Source organism: Bison bison, unplaced genomic scaffold, assembly GCF_000754665.1.
Source record: "Bison bison bison isolate TAMUID 2011002044 unplaced genomic scaffold, Bison_UMD1.0 scf7180017864030, whole genome shotgun sequence".
In the NCBI taxonomy this organism is placed as follows: domain Eukaryota; kingdom Metazoa; phylum Chordata; class Mammalia; order Artiodactyla; family Bovidae; genus Bison; species Bison bison.
Genome location: NW_011494602.1, coordinates 2,214,245 through 2,234,107, shown reverse-complemented (window position 1 = coordinate 2,234,107; position 19,863 = coordinate 2,214,245). Strand labels below are relative to the sequence as shown.

Here is a 19,863-nt window from a genome sequence, read left to right as displayed (position 1 = left end):
CAACCAGTGTTCATACCAGAGCTGCACTTGTTGTCTTCATGCTTAGCTGTGGACACAATAGTTCAGCAAAATAAACAAAGTTTTCTGTAAAAATCCATTGGCTATATGGAATTTGCAATAAAGAGTATTATGTATTTTATTATTAGTAGTAAGTTTTATGCTATTATATAAATAGCATCCTTTATATCATTTATATCCATCCTTTATATCATTAAAATAACACACTTTTTTTTTTTCTGGTGAGCCTATTGTTAGGCATTTACCAGCACACCACTGCTTACAGCTCTTCTATTTCAAAAAGCAGCCTGCTGACCGTTCTTCCCAGAAAGTGAACATGCTTCATGTTCCTAAAAACTCTTGTCCCAAATAAGTTTGTCACTTAAAAGCACAGCTTTTGAGAAATCACACTCATTGCTGAATTCTAATAATTTCAAAAGAACTGAGAAAAAAGTGACCACACTATGCCCAAGGGACCAGTGCTGAATTCATTTTTTCTTATCTTAGAACCGAGATAATTATAGCTGTCTCCTGTAGGCTAGTCATTTCAAACACGCTTGATTTTTTTTTCCACCCTAGGGCAACAACTTAATTTGTACTGATAAGAACTTCCAATTGTGTTTCTAGGAGCTTTATAAGAAACTTGATGTTAGATTCATCTCAATTCATGAAAAACAATGTCTTTAAAATTCAATATTCTTCATCCAGAGGGACAAAATTAGTCCTCTGCGTATTTGAGATAATTTTTCATGACTCCTCCACATGCAGAATTATCTTTTCCGGATTACTTTGTCTTTGATATCAAGATCAGCTTCATATGGTTCTGATTTTATGACAATCAGCTTTAATGTAATTGCTTTAAGGAATCTTATTATGTAGAAAGCCTGATAGGAAAGAGATTGAAATTGTGTTTCTGTTACAAACTTCAAAGAACATGTGATAATGGCCCTATGTGTTTCCCAAGTGAAGAAAGTTTTCTGATTTTCCTCGACCTCTGGATCCTGCACTCATAATATTTATGTTTTTTTGTCTCAGTCTCTGGAAAGCACCCGTCGTATGCTTCAACTGGTTGAAGAGGTAAGCAGTGACCATATTTTAAGATGAACATTCCCTTTGGCTGACGTATTCTTTGCCTAGGCCCTTTGTCTTTCCCTTGGCCACCGTCCCTTTGATTTCAGTGTGAACGTAGGTACCAGAAAGCCACATAAGGAAGGAGATGCTGTATTTAAGCTGCCAAGTAGACATCAAAGTATTCACTCTCCCTCCAGCCCAAGCTAAGTCTGGAAAGCAGAGGAAAATGGTATTTCCAAGTAAATAAATGCTCCCAAGAAATCTTAAAAATGTATCAGAGTGATGTTTTTTTAATATACAAAAGAATTGTCCACATAAAAATCCTCATTTGTACTGATTTGGATGCCTCTAAATTGCATCTAATCTTGGCTTTCTGTTCTGACTTTAGCCACATGTATGACTTTTAAAAATATGTCTCCATAGAGGCATCATATTTTTAAAAATTGTTAGATTTAGAGTCAGGAACTAAAATTTGTGAAATAATAGGAAAATTCCTTAATAAAAGGAAGCATTAAGTCTAGTCATGTGAATATAGCTCTTTTTTCATTCCTGACTCTGGACTGAACATTCATTTGCAAGGCATGGTTAATGAATCCTTGACTATTTTTAAATGGGTAAAATAGGGCAGATAGCAATAATGGAATCAAAAGGGCATTTGCAATAAACTCCACTTATTCCAATTTGGGAGAGCAGCAGTCAACCAGGAAGAATAAATAGATTAATTGAACTTGTCCACTGGGAGAGATGAAGTGGAAAAAGAATGGGATGAGCTATATTTATCTTAACTGAATAAAACAAGTCTAATCGTTTTTATTCAGTGAGATGCTGTTTTAGCTATGCTTTGAAAATGCTTATCAACGTATGAATTCATGTGTGGTTATCATCTTCAGAGATCTTGGGGGTTTTCTAGCAGAATGATTAAATGAGCCTACTGGCCTCATGCTTCTGTTAATTGCTTCTGCAATGACATGAAAGGAGGAAAAGATAAATTTTATAAGGCGAAAGGAAAGGGCAGCCATCTCTCACACTATAGAAGCCATCATTTTCCCTTATTTCTGCAGCTTCAGCTTCTCAGCTAAGAATGAAATAAAGCTAAACGTGACTTGTCACAGGAAGGGGAGGAGAAGGTGACAACCAAGAACTTGGAGGACCCCCAGGAGGGTGGGGGTGGGCTGCTAAACGAAATCTGTTGTCATGAAAAAATGATAGTGTGAGCCTGCAGTGTAACAGAAATTGGTCTCACAGGAAGGCAGGCCAGCCAGGGGCCCTGGGCAGGCACACGAGGAGGCAACCTTCGCTCTCTTAATGAAGAGAAATGTTTTCTTTGCTCCATGCTGGGGACACCATTCATGCGGAAATACTTGAGGACCAAGAAGGAAGCACAGATATACTAAATCTAAGAGTGCTGGCAGGGCTTTCCGAATAAACGTGTTGCCCCTCAACCTGTCATGAGAACAAGTGAAAGGAATAAATCTGAGTAACGTCCCCACGTGAGCTATCACGGTGACTGGAAGGCAGGGAGCTTGGAAGTTAGCTGATGTCATTATCTTGATATATAATGATACATCTGTATGACCTTCAACTGTGGCCTCCAAGCTCATATTTAACTTGTGTGTATGCACGTGTGAAGCAAATTTCTAATCTACAGAAACTATCACCAGTTTGCCCTCCTGTGCAATGTTGAAACACTGCCTAGAACATGACAAGTGATAGAGAAACGTATCCAACGCACCTTTCCCCCCGCCCCTCCCCACCTGAGCCTTTGGGCTGTGCACACTTCTCTTTTGTGTGTCTTCTTAAATTGCAGGCAGTGTTGGCCAGTCTTGGAAAAGAAGCATCTGCTCTAATTCTCTAATTTATTCTGGAGGAAAACATCTCAAAATCTCTACTGATTGAAGTAGGATTCTCAAATTATACATTTTTGTTTCTCCTAAGTGTTTCTGCCAAGCATAAAGTTGCATCTTAGATCAGGGGATGAAGCATATGGATGCTGTTTCCTACCTCTAATGAGAGAGAGGAGGCTATTAGACTTTCGATCCTTAGGAAGTTATGAGCAAGGCATAATGAGACTAGATTGATTGCTCTTATATCCTCCTGGGTTATTTTATATTGATGGTCGGATGCCTCTTATGTCTAGGGCATTGACTAGTCAGATGATATTCTGCTTTTGAATCAAGAAGGAAATTCTCTTTAAAGAGAATCGGTATTAAATATTCATCAAGGGCAGAAATCATTAGGAAAATTCGAGCATTGAAGTACTAGGATCTTGCCCATGATCCCAAAGTACATCAGTGCCGTATAATTTGAATTGAGCTGAATGCTTACTGAAATTCAGTCTTAAAGACAGGAAAGGTTACTCAGCTTGTGAAGTCTCCCTAAGGTAAACAGTTCCACTTTCAGTGCAATATAGGACTTTGTGCCATCCCTCGTGGACTGCAGGGTATAACAGAGTGGAAGCATGGAGGCTTAGTTTTTAGTAGAAGCTACCGTGAGCCTATCAAGGACAATGTAAAGTCACACGGTCAGTGGAGAAAGTTCAGAAAAGCTGAATACCATATACACTTAAAAAGATTGGAAATCACATAGCACTTGGTTTTTAGGGAGAGTTGAGAACTGGCTGTTTTGATGGATGCATTTCAACAAGTATTTACGGAATGCCTGATTCTGGGGGTGGAAGATAAAAATGGATATCATGCAGGAAAACTTACGAAAATAGTTCTCCAAAGTCAAGACTCCCCCTCTTAGGAGCACAAAGGAGAGGACAGTGATTTCTAAAGGAAGAGTCATAATACTAACTGCAGGAAACGGTGTCTACACGTTAATGCCTTGGGCCATGAAGCTAAACCAGGAAAAGCCAAGCTGCTGTAGGGCAGGCTGATCCTAAAGCCCCACAAAGAGCTTCATGCCATGGTGGTTACTGAGGGCTCCCCAATGTTGATGGGTGTTTTAGCATCTTTTCATTCCAACTTATCTTTTGAAACATATTGGCCACAAGAAGAAAGTAAGTATTCTAAAGCTATGTCTTTATTATGCCATATTTTCTACCAAAGGGGAGATCAGGCTGCACAATTGTTTTCAGGTAGACAGACGGGAGGGTGTTTTGGAACTCTAGCAGTTGAGAGAGTACCCGGACTGGCCTAGTTTTAGCTCAGGTGTATTGGACTTTGGAGAAAGCATTTCAGGACGACAAAATAAAGACTTTAAAATGTTCTATAAACATTGTCTTAGTTCATCAGCAAGAAAAAAAATAAGACAGAGAAATAAAAGGTAAATAAAAAGAAATGAAAAAAAAAGTCCCTGACATCTCCAATTCCCCCTGTTATTAGGTAGACAGGTTTCCCAGGAATCTCAAACAGGAACCAAGAATTGAACTAAGACAAATATAGAACCACCTCCTCTCCCTCCTTGCTATTAAAACATAACACTCGTCTTCTCAGCCATGTATTTGTCTGGCCCTTACCTTAGTTCCAGGGGAAGAGTAGAAGCTTAATAACCATTTAGTGAATAAACCAACCTAGGGACTTCCCAGTTTTATTTAGCATCTCTGTCTTTGTCTGAAACATGGGGAAGCATCTACACCAGTGCAAGTTCGATGCATGAAGCAGGGCACTCAAAGCCCGTGCTCTGGGACAACCCAGAGGGATGGGATGGGGAGAGAGGTGGGAGGGAACTTCAGGATGCAGAGACACATGTGCACCGGTGGCTGACTCATGTCGATGCATGGCAAAAACCACCACAATAAAGTAATTACCCTCCAATTAAAATAAGTTAATTTTTTTTTAAAGAAAAACATGGGGAAGCATCTAGAAAGGTCAAGTGACTATTCCTCAATCTCAGTTGCTGGCTGAGCTAACACGATCCAGTATTCCTGACTTTCTGATCTGTGCTCACTGCTTCTGTTCTCCCAAATTGAGGCATATCTGGATTGTTCAGTGAATCATTTCAACAGTGAAATATTGAGCGCCAAATTGAACAAAGAGGAAATTATACTTGCAGGGCTTCATATAAAATAAATGAGTAGAGCAAAAAGGGTCAACAGCTGAGAGCTGGGTTGACTAAACTGAAATCATTCATCTGTTGCCCATCCTCTGTCCCCAATAGAATGGAACAGAGATCTCATACATGACCTTGAGTTGAGTCCTCACAAAAGAAGATACTCCCTAAGATGACTCTGTCCTCACCAGAACTTGCATTATCACATCTGTATGTCTGAATGAGCCATCTGCTTCTTAAAATTTCTTCTCATACGCAATGGCTAAAATTTTCAGAAAAGGGGCATAGAAATTAAAGTAGTCCATGAGGCTCCTCTGTCCATGGGATTCTCCAGCCAAGAGAACTGGAATGGGTTGCCATTTCCTTCTCCAAGGGATCTTCCCAACCCAGGAACTGAACCCAGGTCTCCTGCACTGCAGGCAGATTCTTTACCATCTGAGTTACAAGGAAAACCCCTGTTAAAGTTCAGGCTAGTGTAGATGAATTTCCATTTATAGCACACTGAAGAACAACGTTTTGAAGTAGCTTCTGGGGTCTAGAATCTTGCTGCTAGTATACATCCTTACACCAGCCAGCACTGATGATCTTGTTCAAGATGCAAAATCTTTGGCTCTATCGCAGTCGTACTGAATCAGGATCTATATTTTAACAAGATGTTTCCTATGCAGGGGATTCACATGGACATCAAAGTTTGAGAAGCAGTGATCTAGAAGCTTCTTACTGTAGTTGGTAATGATATTTTTGTTTGCCCAGATATCCTGCTATAGATGCAGTTTGTGAAGGTGTTTATTTTAGTAACCCGATTGTAATGCTAACTGTAGGCCAGGCAGTGTTCTAGCACTGTGCTAGAACAGTGAATTCAAGTAACAACTTGAACTCAAGTAACAACTCAGTGAGATATGAACTGTTATGATCACGGTATTACAAATGAGGGAACTGAGGCCCAGAACACTTAAGACCCTTGGCCAAGGACCCATAGCCAGGAAAGAAAATCACCAGGATTCCAGGGCAGAGCCTGGCTTCAGAATCTGTGCTGTCAATGACTCTTGAAGTCACGCTGAGCCATCACTTTCAAAACTATATCCTGAATTGGCAGCTAAAGTTTATCAAAATGTGTTCAAACACTAGTTCAGAAAGATACATGCACCCCAGTGTTCATAGCAGCATTATTTACAGTTGCCAAGGTATGGAAATGACGTAAGTGTCCCTCAACAGATAAATGGATAAAGAAGCTATGGTGTATATATACACAATGGAATACTATTCGTCATAAAAAAGAATGACATTTTGCCATTTGCATCAACATGGATGGACTTGGAGGGTATTATGCTAAGTGAAATAAGACAGAGAAAGACAAATACTGTATATCACTTTTATGTGGGATCTAAAAAACACAAAAGACTAGTGACTAGAACAAAAAAGAAGCAGACTCACAGATATAGAGAACAAACTAGTGGTTGCCAGTGAGAAAAAGGAAGGGGCCATATAGGGATGGGGGAAAGGGGCTATTATGAGATATATGAAATCAGGCATGTGAACCTTGTGAAAATTATACAGCACTTTAAAGAATCTTTCATTCAATTTTTTTTTTTTTTTTAAAGCAAAATACTTTTCTGTCTGGGAAAGTTAACTGCACACATTTTCTGAAACAGTGAGTTTATAAAAGCTCACAGAAATAATTTTCATTGTTTAAATTTTTTGAAGCCCTATTGGAATTGAATCATTGAAGAACTGTTCAAACAACAACAACCCAAACCTTCTGTTGACCTCCAGTAACATCTCTCTCTCTCTCCTAGTTTACTGTAAGCCAGTAGAAAATAAAAGGAGCCATGAGAGATGTGTTGTTTTAGAATTTATTCTCAGGGCTGCCATGAGTGTTCCTTGGAAAACCAATTAATCCAAACTTTAAGCAGTACCATTTAATACCTATCAACAGTCACCCTATGAAATGGAAGGTCTTTACTTAACTAGTTAGGATTCCTGGGAATGATGATTCCTAAGTATGAGCAATACAAATATCTCTGCTCCTTTTCCCACCCATCACCAACTCCCACTTCCCTCCACCAAATAGTTCAGGGCTGTTGGACATATTGAGATCATAACGAGTGAGGTGTGGGTGCCTTTTATAGACTTCTCCTGACCTGAAAATCTGCAGTAAAACTTGTGGATGAATTATTTTCTCACACTATATTGTTGTGCAGAATTTTAGATTTCATTAGCAAAAGCCCTTATCTTCATCTTTCAATCCCTTTTCTAAATCTTGCAGAAAACCTCTCCATAGAGAAAAATAAATGGAAGATTGAATTTCCTTTTGAGCGGTATTTCTCAACCTTTGTGATGCAATCATCTCTTTTGATAACCCTAAAAATCTCACCCCACCTCCCACACAAGATTCCACACACATCTTCCCAGTGGACCACCCTTCCCCAATTCACTGATGGAAACTTTCTGATATATCAAGCCAGAGAAGTTTTAGTCTCAAAGATTTTGAAAGATTTTCTTTCTGTGGTTGGTGTTACCAAAATGATAGGCATTTTTATTTTCCAGATATAGAATTACAGTATGATATTATATGTGTATATTCCAAGTCCATGTCAAGCCCCAACCCCAGTTCTACCCCTTGGAGACTGAGCTGTATCGCCCTCTTCTATCAGAGAATCACTGAATGATCAGGTCCATAAATGACCCGCTCCTCTGAGTCCCTCCCCAGCCCCTAATATTCTTCACCATATTTCCTTCCTCTTTTTCCTTTGATCCTTCTGCATTTTCCATTTCTAGGGCTAATTGTCCCCTTACTGATTTCTCTTTCTCTCTTTTCTCTCTCTCTAACTCTTTTTCCACTTTGCTACATTATTGGAATGTAGAGTAAAGATGCTGGTATCAGGACTTTGGTTATGTTGGATGAACAAGGAGGTAAGTTCAGATTTCTTCAGTAAGAACAATTCCTCCTCTGAATAAAATGCATTTAAAAATGATTTGTGCACCCACAGGTGGTCATTGCATGTGTTACGCACATATAGAAGTGTAAGAGTTCTAGTTTTCATCTTACTTTTTTGTTCCTTTTTCTTTTAAAGAAATTGGTGTATGTATAGAAATGTCTTCATGGTTGAATAAATGGTACTACACTCTCTGTTATATGTGTTGGGGTAAAAGAATTTTGAAGGCAACAGTCATTTGTTTGGATTTTTTAAATGATAATATTTTGGACAGTTTGGGGATTCTCCCCCTTAGCCCCAATCTTTCCCATCAATTTGGTGTTCTTCTAATAATTCCTAGATAGAATGAGACTGGCCGTTTTGATTTATAAGTCATTATGAGAGTTCCTTAAATAACTAGAAGCTTTTTTAACAGGCCATAAACTGAGGGAAATCATTGGAAAATGGAAAATTGAACCACTTAAAATATTTTAACTTTTTCATTTAATTATAAAAATAGAGGCAGTGAAAATCAGAGTACCAGCTATTTAGTATAGCATCTTTATAGTTTACGGTGGAATCTAGAAGGGAGTACTAACATATTTCCCTTTGACTTATTTGTCTAGTCATTCAGTGATGCTTTAATTCTAGCTAGAAGTTAGTTGCCTGATTCCATTCTAAATTCTTATCATAACAAACAGATTTGGCAGAAATATTTTCTCTTTATTTGTATTTAATGTCAGCATTAGAAAATTCTCAGCAATCATGAGAAATTTTTAAATGTCAAAGATAAAAAGGTAACATTTATTTAAAACATGGAACATCATAAACAAACTCCAGGAATAAATCTGAAATTGAGAGGAAAATTGCCTTAATATGTAAATCATCAGCTTACATGTAGACTAATGAAACTATGCTTTACCCAACGACAGTAATAAGATGCCACTCTTTAGCCGACGGCACGACTTTTTTTAACTGATAATAATCAATACTGTGAATATGCCAGGAAAACAGAAACCCTCAATCTACATGTGGGCATTGTTGATTGATACAAACATTTAAGAGTAATTTGATAATATACACACATTTTGATGTGCGCCCATCTTTCAACCAAGATATTTCACTCCTAGAATTAGATGCTGCAGATATTCATTGACAAATCTGTGAAGAAAAATATACATGCCTTACCTATAATACTGCAAAACTGGATACAACCTAAGTGTCCGGCAATGAAGAGGCCAACCACATTAATTATGGTATGGCCATAAAAGAAATTCTGCATAAAGTGTCTGCAACCATTGCAATATATAATATAAATCTTTATTTACTGACCTCTGAGGAGTTGGGGCAGGGACTGCGAGGGACTGAACTACTCTTAGGGGTCCTCTGAGAAACAACTGCTAGGAATCAATTAGAAATACATTGGTGAAGAGGAGACAAGCAGGAGTAGGCAGGGAGAGCCTTTTGTGATGTGGGCCTGACACTTTTGAGAGGGGAGAGGGTGGATGGAGGCTTGGGTAGGAATCTCATACTGCAATGCTGCTCTGAGAAAGTCTCAGCCAGACTGATGACTTTGCCCAGGAGCAAAGACTACCTAGCGGGGCAACACCATGCTGGGCAGGATTGCCTCCAGGCTAGTAAGTCATGCTCAGTCATTGGCTAGGAGCATCCCAGAGTGGGCGTGGCCTCCATGTAAATATGGGAGATCATAGACGTGCGACAGCTGGAGGTGTCAACTAACTAAAGAGGCCCTCTTGGAAGGAGATCTGAGTATACCCTCATGGCTGTCAGTAAAGACATTTGTTTCTATATTATTTATTTGTATTAAAATTTTTCAATAAACATACGCTAACTAACCAGTTTTTTAAAATCGAGGGAAAAGTTCTTTTAAAAAAAAAAATGAACATCAATCCCAACACTTGCCCTCTCATTTAAAAAAATATAAATTGCAAAATTAATACAAAAATAATTAAGTCTAGTAGAGTTGTATTTTGAAGGGATTACAATAACTATAGCAGTCTTCAGAATTCCTCAAATGAATTTGCTATAAATTTTAAGACTTGCTGACTTGATCTGTATAACAACGTCCCAGACTTTGAAATTCAGGATGCACTGTCATTGCGTTTTTTAAAAATTGTATTTAATTAGGCAACATGTGCCCATATAGAAGAGTGGTACTTCATTTCCAGTGCTAAATTGATACATATACACTCAAAAAGAAATATAGAGTTCTACCTTATTAACTCTCTTTAGTTAATGATTTGCATATGAAAGGGCTAGAAAAGAAGCATTGCAATAGAAAAAAAGGATAATGCCATTTTACCCCTAACTATAAAGCTTTGACATAAAGACATGAAAAATAATACATAAAATCTGAAGTTAAAAAAAAGTAATATATTGAGTTGCAAATTACATTGTACTTTGATGAAGAAAATCGAGACAAAATTTGCCAAAATCTCCAAACAAATGCAAAAATAAATTATTCTTAAACATAAGTGAGTCCCAAGAATATCTTTATATTATTCTCAGAGAAACAAACCAAGAGTGCAGATATTCCCTGCAAGACAGTTCATGTTCTCCGCTAAGACATTTCAGTTATGGCCACACAGCTAAATTCTCGGCTGAACATATTTCCTAGGATAACGTGGGTTTTACCAGATGCATGATGGATAATTGATATTGAAGAGAAACACACAACTGTAAACCTTCAAAAGTAGGTGGCTTCTGCCTGATCTTAAGTGGTATATGTTCCATTTATACTGTAAGAAGAGATTAGGATCTTTTTAAATGAGTCAACAACTATCTTCTCTGCCATTATAAATGCATTTGAATGCTGTATATGCTGTGTTTAGTTGTTTAGATCAGTAACTGCTTTAAAATTTCTCTCCAATTTATGCTCTACTAATTTTATCTTTGCCTGAACACCGAAAGTGTTGACTGCTTCTACCCTTCAGCTGCACAGAAGTCTCAAGAAACAATCATCCTCCTAAAGAGCCATTCCAGGTTGCCCTGCTAAATGCTTGAACTCAGAAATTCCTTATGGGATTCTTGTTTTATACTCAGGTATCAGGAGGCCATGGAACACTGAGCATGACAGCTGGCCCTGGAAATGTACTGCATCCTGGGATTTTTCTGTTCTACGAAAGAAATCCCCCGATATACCCTTACCTCTAATGTGGGATGATTTAAACTTTCACTTCCATATCTCTTGTCCCCTTTGTTGGTTTTTACTGGGTTATATGTTTGTTTAGATGCTGAAAATGTGGCTCTTGGGAAAATCCAATGGGAAAAACTCCAAACTAGACAGTGAAATCTTTGGCCACTGCCTGGCAGAGTAAAGGCACAGTAAACCATCATCCAGAGGGTCTGCCAACATTTCTAAATGGTTCATGGCCCTACAAGAGAGCATTTGTGAAAACATCCCTCTTGTTAAAGTCCCCTCACCAATCTCTCTTATGAATGACTAAAGCTGCTATTGTCCTATATGGTAGCCACTAGTCAAGTGACTATTTAAATTTATTTAAATTAATTACCATATGTTCATCAGTGCACAGGAAAATTAAAATCATATACTCAGCATGTGTAACTGGATACACTCATGAAGGCTTATACATTGGGTCTTGCTATTCTTCTATTTTTTTTCTTATTAGATTGAGGATTCTAATGGCCCCATGCTGCTTTACTTAAGTAATATTAATAGAAAGTAAAAGTCACTCAGTCATGTCTGATTCTTTGTGACCCCATGGACTATACAGTCCATGGAGTTCTCCAGGCCAGAATACTGGAGTGGATAGCCTTTCCCTCCCCAGGGGATCTTCCCAACCCAGGGATGGAACCTAGGTCTACCTCATTGCAGGTGGATCCTTCACCAGGTGAGCCACAAGGAAAGCCCAAGAATACTGCAATGGGTAGTTTATCCCTTCTCCAGCAGGTCTTCCCGACCCAGGAATCAAACCAGGGTCTCCTGCATTGCAGGTGGATTCATTACCAACTGAGCTATTAGTAGAAATGATATCTAAACTTAGATCCCTAAGCATCCTGCCATTGGTGGGTCCATCACAAATAACCAGTCATCCAAATATCATGGCAGAAATAAGAAAGAACAATTTCTTGCCCCAACATATACTGTGATGTACTGGAACACCTCCCCAGTCCAAAACGTTATTTCCCTCCCAGTCTCCAAGAGTAAACAGAGAACAGTCAGAAAGTAAGTTTAGGGAAGTAAGGAGCAGTCCAGCCTGAATACTGCATTGCATCAGTCTCTCAGATGTTGTTGTCCATGTCAGAATGGAATGAGGATATTGATTGCTTTCAAGCATTTCCTGAGAAATATCTTCACAGAAATCATTGAAGTGCTGTGAAGTCCCTATAGTCCAAACATATTTGCAAACATAACTCAATTACACCCTAAAGATTGATATTATTTGGGGTACCTACTATGTGCCATGGCACTGAAGAAAACAGACAAAAGTCCCTGACTTCATAACATTCATATTCTAAGAGGGGACAAGAAAAAGGAAAGAATGTTATCATTAGAATATCTGTGACAAAATTGTTCCATGATGTTTTTTCAGGATTTGACTTACATTGTGTATAATGATACATTCAGCCAATATTGGAAAATATAAAATAGTTTTCAGAATCAACTGTTCTGAAAGAGTTCCAGAATTCTACTTTGCTATGATCTTTGCTGTACAAGCTGCAACCCATGGCAGAAGCCCACTCTCAGAAATAGGGATTTGACTCTGCCTGTTTGTATGTTTTCATTTGGATTCTCTGGTTCAGAAATCTAACACTTGTGTACCAATTTGCTTTTATTTATGTTATTTTCTAATCCCTGCAGACACAGTGAGTGGGGCTCCTATATTTTGCTGAAAATACTAACTTGAGAAATTCCTCAGGAAGGGCAAACACCTGAATGTATGTCCGCATGCCATAACCTGTGCATGTGTCAGCTTATTGGTCGAGCCCAGCATATTTGCCCTCTCTACCCAGATAGGGGAATATGGGCCTACCTGCCCACAGTCCTCTTGGTTTCAAGCACTCTGCTGGGCCATTTCGGCTCCTCTCTGATAAGGGCAGACTTTCAGGAACCTTGTCCTGACCAGTGGGGAGAATGTGGGGCTCCAGAGCAAGCCAGAAGGCTGGTGGAGGTGGAGCGCCCCCAGAGGAGGGGTGCTCTGCTAGTCTCTCACAAGTTCAACGAGAGCAACTAAGATTCAGGCAAGATCACTCAAATGAACTTGAGAGGCTTCAGATTTTTGAAGCAATGTAGAAACAAGTATTTCAAATCATTCTTTACAATCAATGCCACCCACAGTGAACACATCAAAAGAAACCTTTACTTTCATAATTCTAGGAGGCAAAATCTTACTGCAGGAACCACTTTCATCTTCCCCCAGACACCTGCAGGTGGTAATGAGCCATGCCGAGTGGGGCCACCCAAGACAGATGGAGAATGGTGGAGAGGTCTGACGAAACGTGGTCCACGGGGGGAGGGAGTGGCACACCACCCCATAGTCCTGCCTTGAGAGCCCCGTGAACAGTATGAAAAGGCAGAAAGATAGGACACTGAAAGATGAACTCCCCAGGTTGGTAGGTGCCTAATACGCTACAGTGGAGAAATAACTCCAGAAAGAATGAAGAGATGGAGTCAAAGCAAAAGCAATACCAACTGTGGATGGGACTGGTGATGGAAGTAAATTCCAATGCTGTAAAGAGCAATATTGCATAGGAACCTGGAATGTTAGGTCTATGAATCAAGGGAAATTAGAAGTGGTCAAACAGGAGATGGCAAGAGTGAATGTCTACATTCTAGGAATCAGCCAACTAAAATGGACTGGAATGAGTGAATTTAACTCAGATGACCATTATATCTACTACTGCAGGCAGGAATACCTTAGAAGAAATGGAGTCGCCATCATGGTCAACAAAAGAGTCTGAAATACTGTACTTGAATGCAATCTCAAAAATGACAAAATGATCTCTGTTCATTTCCAAGGCAAACCATTCAATATCACGGTAATCCAAGTCTGTGCCTCTACCAGTAATGCTGAAGAAACTGAAGTTGAATGGTTCTATGAAGACCTACAAGACCTTCTACAGCTAACACCCAAAAAAGATGTCCTTTTCATTATATGTGCCTAGAATGCAAAAGTAGGAAGTCAAGAGATAGCTGGAGTAACAGGCAAATTTGACCTTGCAGTACAAAACAAAGCAGGGCAAAGGCTAACAGACTTTTCCCAAGAGAACACACTGGTCATAGCGAACACCTTCTTCCAACAACACAAGAGAAGACTCTACACATGGACATCACCAGATGGTCAACACCGAAATCAGATTGATTATATTCTTTGCAGCCAAAGATGGAGAAGCTCTATACAGTCAGCAAAAACAAGACTGGAAGCTGACTGTGGCTCAGATTATGAACTCCTTATTGCCAAATTCGGACTTAAATTGAAGAAAGTAGGGAAAACAATGGTTTTCCCTACCATTCAGGTATGACCTAAATCAAATCATTTACAATTATACAGTGGAAGTGACAAATAGATTCAAGGGATTAGATCTGAGAGACAAAGTGCCTGAAGAACATGGACGGAGGTTCATGATACTGTACAAGAGGCAGTGATCAAGACCATCCCCAAGAAAAAGAAATTCAAAAAGGCAAAATGTCTGTGAGGAGACCTTACAAATAGTTGAGAAAAGGACAGAAGCAAAAAGCAAATGAGAAAAGGAAAGATATACCCATTTGAATGCAGAGTTTCAAAGAATAGCAAGGAGAGATAAGAAGACCTTCCTCAGTGATCAATGCAAAGAAATAGAGGAAAACAATAGAATGGGAAAGACTAAAGCTCTCTTCAAGAAAATTAGAGAGACAAAGGGAACATTTCATGCAAAGATGGGCTCAATAAAGGACAGAAATGGTAGGGACCTAACAGAAGCAGAAGAAATTAAGAAGAGGTGGCAAGAATACACACAAGAACTGTACAAAAAAGATCTTCATGACCCAGATGACCACGAAGGTGTGATCACTCACCTTGAGCCAGACATCCTGGAGTGCGAAGTCAAGTGGGCCTTAGGAACCATCACTATAACAAAGCTAGTGGAGGTAATGGAATTCCAGCTGAGCTATTTCAGATCCTAAAGATGATGCTGTGAAAGTGCTGCACTCAGTATGCCAGCAAATCTGGAAAACTCAGCAGTGGCCACAGGACTAGACAAGGTCAGCTTTCATTCCAAAATCCCAAAGAAAGTCAGTGCCAAAGAATGCTCAAACTACTGCACAATTGCACTCATCTCACACGCTAGCAAAGTAATGCTCAAAATTCTCCAAGCCAGGCTTCAGCAGTATGTGAACCATGAACTTCCAGATGTGCAAGCTGGATTTAGAAAAAGCAGAGGAACTAGAGATCAGATGGCCAGCATCCGCTGAACCATCAAAAAAGCAAAAGACTTCCAGAAAAACATCTACTTCTGCTTTATTAACTATGCCAAAGCCTTTGACTGTGTGGATCACAACAAACTGTGGAAAATTCTGAAAGAGATGGGAATACTGAACCACCTGACCTTCCCTCTGAGAAATCTGTATGCAGGTCAAGAAGCAACAGTTAAACTGGACAGGAACAACAGACTGGTTCCAAATTAGGAAAGGAGTACATCAAGGCTGTATATTGCCACCCTGCTTATTCAACTTATATGCAGAGTACATCATGCAAAATGCCTGGCTGGATCAAGCACAACCTGGAATCAAAATTGCCTGGAGAAATATCAATAACCTCAGATACACAGATGACACCACCCTTATGGCAGAAAGCAAAGAAGAGCTAAAGAGCCTTTTGATGAAATTGAAAGAGGAGAGTGCAAAAGTTGGCTTAAAATTCAACATTCAAAAAATGAAGATCATGGCATCCAATCCCATCACTTCATGGCAAATAGATGGGGAAAGAATGGAAACAGTGACAGACTTTATTTTGGGAGGCTGCAAAATCACTGCAGATGGTGACTGCAGCCATGAAATTAAAAGATGCTTTCTCTTGGAAGAAAAGCTATGACCAACCTACACAGCATATTAAAAAGCAGAGACATTACTTTGCTGACAAAGGTCCGTCTAGTCAAAGCTATGGTTTTTCCAGTAGTCATGTATGGATGTGAAAGTTGGACTATAACGAAATTTGAGCGCCGAAGAATTGATGCTTTTGAACTGTGGTGTTGGAGAAGACTCTTAAGGGTCCCTCGGACTGCAAGGAGATCCAACCAGTCCCTCCTAAAGGAAATCAGTCCTGAATATTCATTGGAAGGACTGATGCTGAAGCTGAAACTCCAGTACTTTGGCCACCTGATGCAAAGAACTGACTCATTTGAAAAGACCCTGATGCTGGGAAAGATTGAAGGCAGGAGGAAAAGGGGACAACAGAGGATGAGATGGTTGGATGGCATCACCGAATGTATGGACATAAGTTTGGGTAAGCTCCGGAACCTGGTGATGAACAGGGAAGCCTGGCATACTGCAGTCCATGGGGTCACAAAGAGTCAGACACCACTGAGTGGCTGAACTGAACTGAACCCAGATATGTGCTTCAATCCCACCTCAGATCAGCTCTCCAGGAAGCCCTTAGCAGTTCCTCAAATGGGGTTGTCATCCCTATTCTGTCTGTTCTTAATGTGCTTCTTGTTTTGAAGATACTGGGCTCCACTTCCCCAAACCAATCTCTCATTTGATAGTTATTTTGATCTATAGACTAATTTATTGCATTCCCTAAGGAAACTGAAATGAAGTGTTTGGAAAAGTACTGAATTCTCTGGAATGTAAAGAGTTGTCAGCCATCCATTTTTTTAGCCCCTTCAAGAATTTTCTTAAAGATATGACTATACCTATATTTATTCAGCAAAGTTTGCCAGCACTACACTGTTATTTCCTGTGGCTATCACATACTAGATAAACATTCTGTTTTCCCCTGTCTCTTGAAAAGCAGAGCAGAGACAGCAGATTCCTAATAAGCTGAATTCTGTTCCTTAGCCCCACAAAAGACAACACAATAGCTTCTTATTTTCCAAATGGACAAGCAGTCTCTCCAGTTTGGAATGACAATTTAATGTGAAATTGTTTTTAAGTAATTATTTATGCCCTTTTATACAGGGAAGTTTTTTTATACCAGTTTTATTCTAATCATGTCTTTCTTCCCAGAGGTATAGGCATGCATGCATGAAAATACAGTTGAAAAGAGGAATTGAAGTGTGAAGGTTTTGTAAATAGCCGGCCAGGACATCCCACTGCTGCCTTAATGGTCTTATGTGCTCAGTCGCTATGCCGTGTGTGACTCTTTGTGACCCCATGTACTATAGCCCACCAGGCTCCTCTGTCCATGGGATTTTTCAGGCAAGAATACTGGAGTGGGTTGCCATTTCCTTCTCCAGGGATCTTCCCGACCGAGAGATAGAACCCTCATCTCCTGCAACGGCAGGCAGATTCTTTGCCACTGAGCTACCTGAAAAGCTGAAAAGTCATAAAAGCTGTTTTAAAAATCACTTCATGGAACTTATAGTTTACTCAGTTTAATGACACCACTTTTGAAAAATTAATCAAGTTGATGAGTGTAACCCTGGCAACCTAGAAGTATGATTTGTTTTTATGGCCATCAGTCTATGTCTTAAGATACTGTCTAAGGTCAGCTTTCCTGGCAGTGATGACTTAGTACTGTTTCATGTTCCAGTCCATTGCCTTTCTCCAGGAATTTAATGGTCCAGTACCTGTAATGTTGCTGTGCTGATATTGCTTTTCTTACAGCTTCTATGAATTGAATATTAAAAACCAAAAACTGCCTATGGCCTGCCTTTGGCTAGACAGCCATTCCTAGGGGGAAAAAAAGATATGGTACCTACTGCTAATTATCACTATAGTTGTTATTTTTCCCAAAGGAGAAAGTGGATTATTTTCTATCCTTAGCTGGTTGGGGATGCTAAAAACCAAAAGAAAGAGGTGTTTTAAAGTTGAAGCAGACACTTTCTCTAGTACCATTGCATTTGAATGCCTAAAACATAAACTAACACCCTATTTTCTTTCTCTTGGGTTTCACTGGTGTCTGAGTAAGTGAATACACTGTGCTGTTTTCCTGGATATTCAGAATCAAGCAGGCTTACCTACCCCACCCCATCATGTCTGAACTGTAAACTATATGAGCATCACTTTTCATTTTCTTCCATCCCTGGCTGCATAGGGCTTCGACAGCCGATTCTAGCAATGCATCTCCTCAGACAATGCATTGTAATAGCTCTCCCTCTTTTTCAAATTCCGTTTCATTTCTCATGTTCTGTTGAAAACCCCCAAAAAATTCATTCCACACTGTCATCCCTTTGTCCTAACCAGAACAACTCGATCGTGTTGAAGAAGGCATGAACCATATCAACCAAGACATGAAGGAAGCTGAGAAAAATTTAAAAGATTTAGGGAAATGCTGTGGCCTTTTCATATGTCCTTGTAACAAGTAGGTACTGGGTACCAGCTCTAATCTGTGGCGTCCAGTTTTCTTTCTTTCTTTTTTTTTTTTTTTTAATGTCAAAGTGAATGTCTGAAGTTTTGTCTTTTTTTTCTTTGTCCTTTTCCATCCGCTTCATTCTGTGGGGATAAAATACTTGTGTTTAATCAGAACAACTGGAACGCATTGAGGAAGGGATGGACCAAATCAATAAGGACATGAAAGAAGCAGAAAAGAATTTGACGGATCTAGGAAAATTCTGCGGGCTTTGTGTGTGTCCCTGTAACAAGTAGGTGCTGCCTGCCTGCCTGAAGCTTTGATTTCCCAAGGCCCATCTCCAAGCCTTGACAAGCTCATTCCTGCTGGGTGCAAAGGCAGGATGAGTATGTGGCATGCAGAACAGATCAATACCGTCTCTAATGCATTCATCTCATAGCATAGATGATATTAGTGGGAGTAAACTGTTGATGCATTAAAAATCAGGCATACTACAGTGAAAGCTTCACTGTCAGCAACTTTTATTGATGAACGTTTCAACATTTTCCAGAAAGTGTACCTCAAGACAGAGACTAACCTCAAGAAAGAGGCACCACCCAGGGAATTTTATGTTCTCTAAATCCCAAAAACCAAAATTGCAGATTTAGAAAAGACTGGGGGTAAGTTTGGAAGTTGAGATACACATATGTATCAAGGTTTGATTTTTCAGAAGCAAAAGTAACAGGTAATTTGGCCCAAACAAGCATTCCATAAGTTAGAGAGTAAGACAGAGATTCACCCTTTCAACTGCCCACCAGTTACCAAATCTGGTCAGCGGTTAGAACATAGATGCCGCAGCTGCACCCAACGCAGAGGCAAAGAGTCCTTCAGCAAGAAGTGCTCACGCCTTAGCAAATTGGACCCATCCCTCTCCAATTCTTCCTTTTGGAAGATCTCCCGTACACTGGCTGAAATGTTGAAATGTGTAGATTTTGCATGCACAACATCACAAAACATTCAACTGTTAAGGTTCTGCAACGCTTTTTTGGAATGTAGCAGAAATGTGACATGTGGTTATAAAGGTTTGCAACAGAAGGAACCTGAAAATTCGTGTTCTGGAAGGTAGTCTTATTTGACTAGCAGTGGAAAAAAAAAAAAAATGCATGAGCGGATTGTCCAACATGCATTTGGAAAATTAAACCCATTACCCGATTCCCCTCACCCCTCCTACTTCCCTTTGAACAGAAGCCTTTTTCTAAAAGCTCTCCTGATCCTAGCTTTTAGAATAGAAATCGATGTCATTTCTAGCTGATTATATGACCATTCACATCCTTTAAACTTTGAGGCTGATTTAAAATATCCCACTTCCTGTTTAGGAGGGGAGGGGCTCAATTTACAAATAAATTTAAGTGTTTTTTTTTTTTTTTTAAGAATGATCT

At 39.5% G+C, this 19,863-nt stretch overlaps 1 protein-coding gene across 1 annotated transcript in view; it reads left to right on the top strand.

Moving 5' to 3' along the window:
• SNAP25 (synaptosomal-associated protein, 25kDa) overlaps window positions 1-19,863 on the top strand; it is an 83,821-nt gene that overhangs the window by 52,157 nt on the left and 11,801 nt on the right. Inside the window, exons 3-5 of the mRNA XM_010834219.1 lie at window positions 1,033-1,074; window positions 7,926-7,974; window positions 18,340-18,457. Coding sequence (XP_010832521.1) covers window positions 1,033-1,074; window positions 7,926-7,974; window positions 18,340-18,457 — 209 coding nt within the window. The remainder of the gene's footprint in view (window positions 1-1,032; window positions 1,075-7,925; window positions 7,975-18,339; window positions 18,458-19,863) is intronic.